Genomic DNA, 12,885 nt, shown 5'->3' with positions numbered 1-12,885 from the left:
TGTAATATGATCTTTAGAAACGTCTTTAGACACAAAATAGCTTCCTCACTTGCTCCAGCACGCATGCGCACAGCGTGCTGGAGCAACGATTGCGCGCTGTGCGCATTAGTGCTGGAGCAAGTGAGGAAGCTATTTCGTTTCTAAAGAAAGACGTTTCTAAAGATCATGGCATGTGAAAACCACAACAGTTATGCTCTATGTAAGCACAACTAGCGATTCATCAAGACAGATTGATGAAAACAACCGTTTCGCGGCAGAAAATAGATTTTTAGAAGCTGCATTCTCGTTGCCCCCACCACCGCCATTACATGGATATACTGGCTCGCGCTGGATTTTAAATTTCTTCTACAGGCCTCCGAACTACACCAAAGTGATCTCGGTGAGTCAAACGTCTTATAATATGTCGTAAATAAGGTCCAGGTTGTCAAAAACGAGCATTGTCCTTTAAGCTGAATCCCAATCTGAGTGTGCAAACCACCCTTGCGGCCTGAGCACTTAATTGACGTCAGCTGGAAGGGCCAGAGGGTGCAGGGCCGTGAATGAAATGGGACAGCACTTCCAGCGGCGTTCCAACGATTCCCAAGCCAATTTAGCTCAATACCCCTCCCACTTCGTTTTCATTGGCTGCCGCGTCCCTCCGAACTGCAGGCTGCTCTGACGCGCTCCTCAGCTCTCCGCTCGGCTCTGCAAATTGACCGACTGACGTCTGTTTTAATTTAATAATAATTAAAAATGATGTTGGGTGGGATATGTTTGCAGCAAGTGGATTTCAAGCTAAATGTTGTGTTATCGGCAAATGTCATCATTTTTGTGTGATGCACTCGGATCATGACTCGGATGCACTCAAGCACTGTGTCACATGAGACGCGGTGGACTGTGGGTATTTTCTGCTCCTAAGTCCGCGAAATTGCGGACTTTCGGTAAGTGCGGTTAAAGTGCGCAAAATGGCAACAGTGGCGCACTTGTGGACCTAGCAATTCCGTTTTGGGACTACCCTGAGCCCTTGTGGACTTAGCGGGAACGCGCATGTAAGGCCACAAGGCCACGAGTGTTCTGCACTTTCGCCTAAGTGTGCGATTTGGGATTCAGCTTTAGGAGCAGAAAATACCCCAGTCCACCGCGTCTCATGTGACACAGTGCTTGAGTGCATCCGAGTCATGATCCGAGTGCATCACACATAAATGATGACATTTGCCGATAACACAACATTTATCTTGAAATCCACATACTGCAAACATATCCCACCCAACATCATTTTTAATTATTATTAAATGAAATCAGACGTCAGTCGGTCAATTTGCAGAGCCGAGCGGAGAGCTGAGGAGCGCGTCAGAGCAGCCTCTGCGTCGGAGGGTCAGCCAATGAAAACGAAGTGGAAGGGGCATTGAGCTAAACTGGCTTGGGAATTGTTGGCACGCCGCTGGAAGTGCTGTCCCATTTAATTCACGGCCCTGCACCCTCTGGCCCTTAGAGCTGACGTCAATTAAGTGCTCAGGCCTCAGGCCGCAAGTGCGAGGGGCCGCAAGGCTGTTGGATGTTGGAGGCGGGCTCTACAGGCTCGAGCCGGATGAGGGGGCGGGCTTAAGGCAGTGAGGTAAATAGACACCAGGCTCTTCTCCCCGAGGAGAGACTGGTGACGCGAGGCTAGGATGAGGGTCAGAAAGCATTAAGTATGATTTAGTTATCTTTTTTTTTATTTTTTATTTTTTTTTATGCAGTTATCTTGATAAATTAAAATTTAACCGGTTGTACTGTTTTCACCGCGGTTCACCGTGACACCAGTAACCGTCCCTAGTCAACGGGCACTTCCTTATTCTCCCACCCGATTACGTCAGACTTGACCAATATGGCAGCTGCATGATTAAAGCGAATTACCTCTAACCTCCATCTCTCTGTGTTGGCAGAAATTTAGAGGAGCAGACACACGTCCTACAGGAGGAGGAGGAGGAGGAGGAGGAGGAGGAGGAGGAGGAGGGGCAGAAGCGATAACAGGTTCCTCCCTGTGCCTGGTACCCGTGGACGTGGTCCTGGAGCTGCTGTCCATCCAACACAGAGTCTCCCTCAAGCTAGTCCACACCTGCCCAGGTACCCCACTACCCTACTACCCTACTATATACACCTGCCCAGGTACCCCACTACCCTACTACCCTACTACCCTACTGTATACACCTGCCCAGCTACCCTACTACCCTAATATATACACCTGCCCAGCTACCCTACTACCCTAATATATACACCTGCCCAGCTACCCTACTACCCTACTATATACACCTGCCCAGCTACCCTACTACCCTACTATATACACCTGCCCCACTACCCTACTACCCTAATATATACACCTGCCCAGCTACCCTACTACCCTAATATATACACCTGCCCAGCTACCCTACTACCCTAATATATACACCTGCCCCACTACCCTACCACCCTAATATATACACCTGCCCAGCTACCCTACTACCCTAATATATACACCTGCCCCACTACCCTACTACCCTACTGTATACACCTGCCCAGGTACCCTACTACCCTAATATATACACCTGCCCCACTACCCTACTACCCTACTGTATACACCTGCCCAGCTACCCTACTACCCTACTGTATACACCTGCCCAGCTACCCTACTACCCTAATATATACACCTGCCCCACTACCCTACTACCCTACTGTATACACCTGCCCAGCTACCCTACTACCCTAATATATACACCTGCCCCACTACCCTACTACCCTACTGTATACACCTGCCCAGCTACCCTACTACCCTACTGTATACACCTGCCCAGCTACCCCACTACCCTACTACCCTACTACCCTACTGTATACACCTGCCCAGCTACCCTACTACCCTAATATATACACCTACCCAGCTACCCTACTACCCTAATATATATACCTGCCCAGCTACCCTACTACCCTAATATATATACCTGCCCAGCTACCCTACTACCCTAATCTATACACCTACCCAGCTACCCTACTACCCTAATCTATACACCTGCCCAGCTACCCTACTACCCTAATCTATACACCTGCCCAGCTACCCTACTACCCTAATCTATACTCCTACCCAGCTACCCTACTACCCTAATCTATACACCTACCCAGCTACCCTACTACCCTACTGTATACACCTGCCCCACTACCCTACTACCCTAATCTATACACCTGCCCAGCTACCCTACTACCCTAATCTATACACCTGCCCAGCTACCCTACTACCCTACTGTATACACCTGCCCAGCTACCCTACTACCCTAATATATACACCTACCCAGCTACCCTACTACCCTAATATATACACCTGCCCCACTACCCTACTACCCTACTGTATACACCTGCCCCACTACCCTACTACCCTAATCTATACACCTACCCAGCTACCCTACTACCCTAATCTATACACCTACCCAGCTACCCTACTACCCTAATCTATACACCTGCCCAGCTACCCTACTACCCTAATCTATACACCTGCCCAGCTACCCTACTACCCTAATCTATACACCTGCCCAGCTACCCTACTACCCTAATCTATACACCTGCCCAGCTACCCTACTACCCTAATCTATACACCTGCCCAGCTACCCTACTACCCTACTGTATACACCTGCCCAGCTACCCTACTACCCTACTGTATACACCTACCCAGCTACCCTACTACCCTAATCTATACACCTACCAAGCTACCCTACTACCCTAATCTATACACCTACCCAGCTACCCTACTACCCTACTGTATACACCTGCCCAGCTACCCTACTACCCTAATATATACACCTGCCCCACTACCCTACTACCCTACTACCCTACTGTATACACCTGCCCAGCTACCCTACTACCCTACTGTATACACCTGCCCCACTACCCTACTACCCTAATCTATACACCTACCCAGCAACCCTACTACCCTAATCTATACACCTGCCCAGCTACCCTACTACTCTAATCTATACACCTACCCAGGTACCCTACTACCCTAATCTATACACCTACCCAGCTACCCTACCCTAATCTATACACCTACCCAGCTACCCTACTACCCTAATCTATACACCTGCCCAGCTACCCTACTACCCTAATCTATACACCTGCCCAGCTACCCTACTACCCTAATCTATACACCTGCCCAGCTACCCTACTACCCTAATATATACACCTGCCCAGCTACCCTACTACCCTAATATATACACCTGCCCAGCTACCCTACTACCCTAATCTATACACCTGCCCAGCTACCCTACTACCCTAATCTATACACCTGCCCAGCTACCCTACTACCCTAATCTATACACCTACCCAGCTACCCTACTACTCTAATCTATACACCTGCACAGCTACCCTACTACTCTAATCTACTGTATACACCTGACCAGCTACCCTAGCGAACTACTGTACTGAACAGGTCAGCTCATGTCAACCTCTTGTATGATGTGATTGTGTGTCTGTGTGTGTGTGTGTGTGTGTCTTGCTTCCCTCAGTGGAGCAGCAGGCCGGGGACGGTAAGAGATGGCTGAGGCCCCCTGCTGGCCTGGAGACGCCAGAGGCTGCAGCCCACAGGGCCAGAGGAGGTGGGTTCAGAGCAGCCCTCCAGCCCACTGCTGGAATGAGGAACAGGTCTATCCGGCACAATAGCCTTATTTCCACTGTCGTGCTGAACCGATACCGTGCTCAAACTGCGGCGCTCCGGACCCGTGAGAACGGTTACAGTGTCTGTTTCCACCTCTCGGGCTGTTGCGTTCCACAGAATGTTGTTATTGTCGGTTGCCATGGTAGTTTTTTGTTTTGTCTCTTCACATTTCTACTAAAGAACGGTTCTGCTTCACTCAGTACGGTTAGAAAACTGTGCCATGGGAACGGTTCTGCGAACGGTTCTGGGCCCAACCGGTCCCATGTGGAAACACCGTCGGAACGGTTATCCTGCGCGCTCAGAACGGTTCGGCACCACAGTGGAAATAAGGCTATAGATATGGTGATGGTGGTACTACAGCTGTATTTCAAACCAAAGGGCTCATCCCTACGCCATATACCCTACAGAGTGTCTTCCCTTCATAGGGAGGACTGTGAAGGGCATAGGGTGTCAAAATAACGCTCGTTTGGAATGCCCTTCAACGTCATTTTCAGGGCTGTCACATGTGTCAACAGCCTGTCACAAGCTATATGGCTAACCATAACCTGAATAAATCCTATCTTAACTGAAGCTAAGCTTTCGGAGTGGGAAAGTGATCTCAGGCTATTATAAGCCCAAAACGGCGGGATCATCTGAGAATTTCAGGAAGTAATTGTGCATCACCTGTTTAAGCAGTTGAGTTTGACACAGCTGTAGCCGATCGGCTATTGCTAGTTTTGCATCCGATGTCCCATTCATATCTCAGCTAAACACAACTATGCTTGAACTTTCCCACTTTTATCTTGCCAGCTTGTGCTTCTCATTATTGTCTTTGGGGGAGTTGCTTGTGTACTGGAAGGATTCTTTATTGGGAATTAGCCGTTGAATTGTATCCAGACATAACGTAGGCTGGTACTGTCAAGGATCACAGCTGACTGATGCACCCTCCCTTCCGGAGGGTTATCAGCTGGGCTGGAGTTCCATCTCTCATTGCTGACCAGCAGCTGCCAACTTGGGCGAATGCTAGTTAGCTAGCTACATCGTAAATTTGTCAATCTGAATAACACATTTAATAAAAAAGATATTTGCTAAATTTTTTTTTCCCATTGACAGATTTAGCTACAGTGTCCGCAAACCATTAAGCTAGGTTGACAAATGACTGTCGCCTCAACGCCCACCATATTTGTTGATAAATTATTGACCGGAGACATCGCTGTCGCAAAGAGTTGTGGGAGTGAAAGGAGCAAAAGTGACCATCGCTTGTTCAATTCGAAAATGACCGTTACGAAGGGCCCTACGAAGGGAGTACTTTTGCACCCTTCGGATTGGAACAGCCTTCAATATGGCAGAGGCGGGCGTGGACCCGATTATGTTCCCTTCGAAGAGTAGGGCCCTATCTTCCCTTCGAAGAGTAGGGCCCTATGTTCCCTTCGAAGAGTAGGGCCCTATGTTCCCTTCGAAGAGTAGGGCCCTATGTTCCCTTCGAAGAGTAGGGCATTAGCATTTGGAATACAGCCTATGATAGGTAGGCTGTTGACAGCTGCTCTCTCTCTAAGGTACTATATCTAACCTTAACTGTTGTCAACTTAGACACCAGGCGCTCTGTTTGTCCCCTGTGTGTCTCCGTAGAGAGTGCCCTGCTGGAGAGGATCCGCAAGAACCAGGTGTCCAAGGCCGTGTTCCTGGCGCAGAAGGCCCTGCTGGCTCACAGCAGCGACCAGGGCAGCAGCGCCACCCGGAGGCTCCTGGAGGTCAGGACATGGACACAACAGTGTGCATGGTATATGAGGGAGAAGCCGACGTCACGGGAAGCATCGGTGACAGCCTCTGTTCTCCCACAGGAGGCGGTGGGCCTGCTGGAGAAGGCGGAGGTGGAGGAGCGAAGGCTGTGGACCTCAGCCGGACCACCGGACAGCAAGGATGGAGGGATGGAGAAGGAGGAGGACAGGAACAGAGTCAGACCCCCCCCACCTCCCGTCCTCCTCGCCCGGACCAACCACACCATGACCTTCTGCCCCGCCCCCTACGCCCTGGAACACCAGGTGACCTCGCTGTGACCTCTGAACTCACTCTGACCTCATTGTGACCTCGATCTGACCTCACTCTGACCTCACTGTGACCTCAGTCTGACCTTCCTGTGACCTCCCTGTGTTCCAGGTGTGCTGGTACCACCTCTATGGCCGGGAGGCGGAGGGCCTGAACCTGAAGGTGCGTCTGGGAGACGGCCGCCTGCTGGGCACCGGAGACCAGGTCAGACCCTGAGAACATCTGTGTGATTAATGGTGAGGTGTTGAGTCAATGCCCAGAGAGGAAAGTAGATGCTGGAACTGAATTGTAGATCAACATTTATTCCATATACTGTAACAGCATATGGATCCGGGTCAGTCCCAGAGAAACACTTTGGCAGTCAGCGTTCCCTGATCAGACAACATGGTGTTCAGTTCTTCCCACCTTTATAGTCGGTGGTCAGTACCTACAGTTTACATAGTTTCAGTCCAGTGGCTAGAGTTCTCTCCAACGAGGACCTTAGACATCAGTGGGCAGTGAGCTTCTTATGGATGTTCACTTGATCTCCTTCAGACACCTGGCCACGACCAACTAAGGCATGGACATGTTCTTGTGCTGAGAATAGCCAAGGCACTTGAGACAGAAAAACCTCCTATCAAGAACACTTCCATGTTAATCAACTATTATTGGCCTTTTATGTGTTGCACTTTGTCTTGATGCTTTTAATGTCTCATGTAAAGCACTTTGAATTGCCTTGTTGCTGAAATGTCCTTTACAAATAAACTAATGTATGTGCTGATATGCCGCATCAGCACCTGCCGACAGTATCTGTGACTGACTCCCATTCATAGTTTCCCGGCAACTTCAGCCTCTGTTGTGGTGATGGAGGAAGATGTACCTGCTCATCACTGTCTGTCTGTCTGTCTGTCTGTCTGTCTGTCTGTCTGTCTGTCTGTCTGTCTGTCTGTGTATGCGTGTCTGTCTGTCTGCCTGTGTGTGTGTGTGTGTGTGTGTGTGTGTTCCCAGGTGCCGGCAGTAGGAGAGTGTGTTCTGAGGGTGGAGGGTCTGGAGCCCAACCAGAAGTATGTGTTTGCCGTGGCAGCCTACGACGCCCAGGGCCAGGTGGTGGGCAACGCCATAGGAGAGACCACCCGGCCGCTGCTGGCCTCCCTGCCCCTGCCCCTGCTCACTGCCTGGGCACACCTGGCACAGGTAGGCCTGGGAACACAGCACCACCTGGAGGCCTGGCACAGACTAACTAGCGACTAACCAGGGACAATAGGGATGGATTGATATCAAAGACATTATCTAGGATCTCTTTCTCTCTCTCTCCCTCTGTTCCTCTCTCTCACTCTTTCTCCCTGTCTCTCTCTCTTTATGACTCCCTCTGTCTCTCCCTCCCCTCCTCCCTCTCTCTGTCTCTCTATGCCTCCCTTTCTATCTCTCTCTCTCCCTCTCTCTCCGTCTCCCTCTCTCTCTCTCCTCCTCTCTCTCTCTGTCTCTCTCTCTCTCTCCCTCTGTCTCTCTCCCTCTCCTCCTCTCTCTCCCTCTCCCCCCCCCCCCCCCTCTCTCTCTCCCCCCCCCCCCCCTCTCTCTCTCTCTCTCTCTCTCTAGGCTGCGTACCAGACAGGCCAGCATGCCGTGGCCCACAGAGCCTGCAGTGAGCTGTGGAGCCACTTCACCCTGCCTGACCCCTCCCAGCAGACAGGGGGCAGCAGCGCGCCCGAGGGCCTCGCACACACACGGTGAGGAGCAACACACACACACACACACACACACACACACACACACACACACACACGCACAAACACACACACACACACACACACACACACTTGGAAAAGAGTCATCTCCAGCTTTCTGGATCTCTCCCTCCTTCCCCCCTCCCTCGCCCCTGCAGGCTGCGTTTGGAGACCCTGCGCCTCTCCTCTCCTCTCCTGCTCCAGCTCGTCCTCTCCTCCATCCTGATGCAGACAGAGATGCACATCCAGCAGGGGGCGCTCTACTGTGACGCCCTTAGTGACAGCGGCCCGCTGATCTGGGGGCAGGTACACTAAAAACAGGATTTAAAAAGTGTGCTTTACAGAACCACTAGTCACAATAGAAAAAAAACCTCTGGAAAAAGGTTCCACGTGGAACCGTTTTCAGGTCTGAAAGTTTCCAGAATAGAACCCATTTCAGGTCCTTAAGGTGAATCCGCAATCAATCCAATGAGTGTGGAATCATTCATGGGGTCGTCCACAGATGGGCCTCCAGTTCTCCCGGTCCTCCGGACACCTGGTCTTCTCATCGGTGGTCTCCACTAATGCATCCATGTTAATTATGTCCATGAATGTTCTGGTAGGACGTCCTCAGGGATCCTAAGAACGCCTACCGGAGCTGTGAGGGGTTCTGTCTGCCATCTGAGGGTGCTATCTGCAGTGTGGATTAAATATGAATAATAATAAAGATGACCTGTACCTGTCCGCCCCCCCCCCACACACACACACACCTGGTGGAGATGACCTGTACCTGCCCCCCCCCCCCCCCCCCCTCCCCGTAGGAATCTCGTCTGGCGGAGTGCGAGCGCCTGCTGGTGGCGGTGGACCTGGCCCTGTGGCTGAACGACGCCAGCGCCGCCCTGCAGGCTGTGGTGGGGTGCTACGGCCTGCTGGCCCCCATCATGTTCATGCACATCCCCTCAGAGCCCGTGGTGCAGGTAGCACACACACACACACACATATTCATATGCACACACACACACACACACACATATGCATATGCACACACACACATATGTGCACACACACACACAAACACATATGCACACACACACACACACACACACACATATGCATATGCACACACACACACATATGCGCACACACACACACAAACACATATGCACACACGCACACACACACACATTGCTACATGTAACACATGATGATGATGATTAACGGTAGCATTCTTCACTATGAAAGAGTTACGTCAAATATATGATAGGTGTGTATGTATGGTGTGTGTGTGTGTGTGTGTGTGTGTGTGTGTATGGTGTGTGTGTGTGTGTATGGGGTGTGTGTGTATGTGTGTATGGGGTGTGTATGGTGTGTGTGTGTGTATGGGGTGTGTATGTGTATGGGGTGTGTATGGTGTGTGTGTGTGTGTGTGTGTATGGGGTGTGTGTGTATGGGGTGTGTATGGGGTGTGTATGTTGTGTGTGTGTATGGTGTGTGTGTATGGGGTGTGTATGGTGTGTGTGTGTATGGGGTGTGTATGGTGTGTGTGTGTGTATGGGGTGTGTGTGTGTGTGTGTATGGTGTGTGTGTGTATGGGGTGTGTGTGTGTGTATGGTGTGTGTGTATGGGGTGTGTGTGTGTGTATGGTGTGTGTATGGTGTGTGTGTGTGTGTGTGTGTGTGTGTGTATGGGGTGTGTGTGTGTATGGTGTGTGTGTGTATGGTGTGTGTGTGTGTGTGTGTGTGTGTGTGTGTGTGTGTATGGGGTGTGTGTGTGTGTGTGTATGGTGTGTGTGTGTGTATGGGGTGTGTATGGTGTGTGTGTGTGTATGGGTTGTGTGTGTGTATGGGTTGTGTGTGTGTTTGTGTATGGTGTGTGTGTGTGTGTGGTGTGTGTGTGTGTGTGTGTGTGTGTGTGTGTATGGGGTGTGTGTGTGTGTATGGTGTGTGTGTGTGTATGGTGTGTGTGTGTGTGTGTGTGTGTGTGTTGCAGGTGCTGATGAGGTGTGTGGTGGTGCTGCAGGAGGTGTCAGGTCTGGTCAGACAGAAGAGAGCTGCTGCCTCAGAGAGCCTGCGTCACATGATCGCCTGCATCACCTACTGTCTGGCCAAGGTACCTGGGACAGCGGTGTGCGTGTGTGTGTGTGTGTCCTACTGTCTGGCCTCTGTCCTACTGTGTGTGTGTGTGTGTGTCCTACTATCTGGCCACTGTCCTACTGTGTGTGTGTGTGTGTGTCCTACTGTCTGGCCAAGGTACCCGGGACAGCGTGCGCGTGTGTTATTGCTGCGTTTGATTATAACACGGTAGGTCACAATTTGCTAGGAAAATCAAATAAAATGGTGCGTCAACTCTTGAGTTACTAGTTGCAAACTCGGGCATGTATTTCTCCACAGTTGTCATTAGATGTCATTTCAACATGGCCACCCACATCCTAAAGGTCTAACCCGTTGGCTAAAATAAGTAAAAAAATAAAGTTTCTCTAGCCAACTGTTGGCTTACAGTTTACTTAGTATGACACCAATCAAATGGTTTTTGTAGTCTCTATATACAGTAGGTAGAATTCAATCAAACTTTATTTGTATAGCGCATTTGATACACTGAGGCAACACAATGCGCTTTATACTGTAGCTATAGCAGTTAGTGTAAGTGACTGGTTAGCTCATGGGCTAGCTAGCTAACCAGCCAGTGCTCATCTCTGGCTTTGTGTAGCTCAAACGCACGTAGGTCTGACATGACACACTGCCGTCAGCTTGCGACTTGCCACCATTGACCATAAACGGAAAGCAGCATATGAGCCTGCATGCACTGAACATGTGTGTGTGTCTGTGTGTGTGCGTGTGTGTGTGTATCTGTGTGTGTATCTGTGTGTGTGCGTGTGTGTGCATGTGTGTGTGTGTTTGGTGTGTGTGTGTGTTTGGTGTGTGTGTGTTTGGTGTGTGTGTGTTTGGTGTGTGTGTGTGTGTGTGTGTGTGTGTGTGTATGTGTTTGGTGTGTGTGTGTGTGTGTGTGTGTGTGTGTGTGTGTGTGCATGTGTGTGTGTGTTTGGTGTGTGTGTGTGTGTGTGTGTGTGTTTGGTGTGTGTGTGTGTGTGTGTGTTTGGTGTGTGTGTGTGTGTGTGTGTGCAGGCCCTGCGGAGCCTGAAGGACCACCGTATGGCAGCAGCAGTGATGGACCAGGGGAAGAAGCTGCTACATGACGTGTATGAGCCTCAGCAGGGCCCTGCTAGACCTGGAGAGGATGGGGTAAGACCTGGATTGGGTTGCACCAACTGGTCTTAACTTAAGACGGTCGTAACTGCTAAACAGGTCGTAGCCAAGACCATTTTTTAGAATGGACTTAAGCCTGTTGCACCAACCAAAGTTACGCCTAGGCGCAACTACGAGCGGTCTTAGAACTGCGCGTCCATGTGAAAGAATGAAACGGCGTCAGTTGCTAAGCAATGTTACTGCGCTCAAGGAGGCTATTATAACGGTCACTGATTAGTGTTGCGCGTCCTATAACGGATTTAGCCATATTGTAGATGGGTCTCTCCTACAAAATCCCTAACGACGCGTTCACGTCTAAATGCCCTGTCATTGATAATGCGGTGGATCAGACGAGCCATTGCACTAAACCTACCTACCGTTACCGTATTAAAATACTATTTAAATAATAGGCTAAGTGTCACTATTTACATCTGCAAATAGTAGCCTAACCGTCAGCGTTACTATGGAAATGTGATCATAAACGTTCTAAACTTAGTCTTAAGCTGCTCTTGGGTAGGCGTAGAATTTACGCCCGGTCATAGTGAAAATTTAGCTTACGACCAGCTGGTGCAACGTTCTTAAATTCCGACTTAACTTATGACCAGTTTAAGACCAGTTGGTGCAACCCACTCCTGGACTGGACTAGACTACCCTGGACTGGACTAGACCACCCTGGACTGGACTACACCACCCTGGACTGGACTAGACTACCCTGGACTGGACTGCACTACCCTGGACTGGACTCCACCCTGGACTGGACTGTTACTAACTTAGATCCTCTCTCTTTCTCCATCTCTCTGTCTCTCTCTGTCTTTTACTCTCTCTCTCTCTCCGTCTCTCTCTCTCTCCCTCTCTCTCACTCTCCTCTCTCTCTCTCTTTCTTTCTCTCTCACTCACTCACTCCCTCTCTCCTCTCTCTCTCTCTCTCTCTCTCTCTCTCTCACTCTCTCTCTCTCTCTCTCCTCTCTCTCTCTCTCTGTCTCCCACCCCCCCCACCCCCTCTCAGGTGGAGAAGCAGCTGAAGAGGGGCGGAGCCCTGGCCGGGGAGGAGGAGTCCAGTCAGCAGCTGAAGGCCCTGGAGGGCAGCACCATGAAGACCAGGAGGCCCGGAACCTTCCTGCAGCACGACCTGCCGGCCTGGAAGGGTACACACACACACACACACACACACACACACACCAAACACACACCATACACACACACACACCACATACATACACACACACACACACACACACCACACACACCACACACACACACACACACACACCACACACACACCATACACACACACACACACACA

At 50.5% G+C, this 12,885-nt stretch overlaps 1 protein-coding gene across 1 annotated transcript in view; it reads left to right on the top strand.

Moving 5' to 3' along the window:
• Positions 1-12,885, top strand: part of cfap54 (cilia and flagella associated 54) — a gene marked incomplete at both ends in the record, with an annotated part of 92,298 nt that overhangs the window by 16,831 nt on the left and 62,582 nt on the right. The window contains 13 exons of the mRNA XM_084448042.1: positions 2,034-2,085; positions 4,485-4,574; positions 6,242-6,363; positions 6,454-6,483; positions 6,583-6,654; positions 6,770-6,862; positions 7,646-7,831; positions 8,234-8,364; positions 8,520-8,667; positions 9,162-9,317; positions 10,330-10,449; positions 11,463-11,579; positions 12,589-12,727. Of these exons, the coding sequence (XP_084304168.1) occupies positions 2,034-2,085; positions 4,485-4,574; positions 6,242-6,363; positions 6,454-6,483; positions 6,583-6,654; positions 6,770-6,862; positions 7,646-7,831; positions 8,234-8,364; positions 8,520-8,667; positions 9,162-9,317; positions 10,330-10,449; positions 11,463-11,579; positions 12,589-12,727 (1,456 nt within the window). The remainder of the gene's footprint in view (positions 1-2,033; positions 2,086-4,484; positions 4,575-6,241; positions 6,364-6,453; positions 6,484-6,582; positions 6,655-6,769; positions 6,863-7,645; positions 7,832-8,233; positions 8,365-8,519; positions 8,668-9,161; positions 9,318-10,329; positions 10,450-11,462; positions 11,580-12,588; positions 12,728-12,885) is intronic.

Source organism: Borostomias antarcticus (genome assembly GCF_949987555.1).
Source record: "Borostomias antarcticus genome assembly, chromosome: 13".
Lineage (NCBI taxonomy): Eukaryota > Metazoa > Chordata > Actinopteri > Stomiiformes > Stomiidae > Borostomias > Borostomias antarcticus.
Note: the sequence above shows the minus strand (reverse complement) of the source record. Positions and strands in the feature narration are given on the sequence as shown.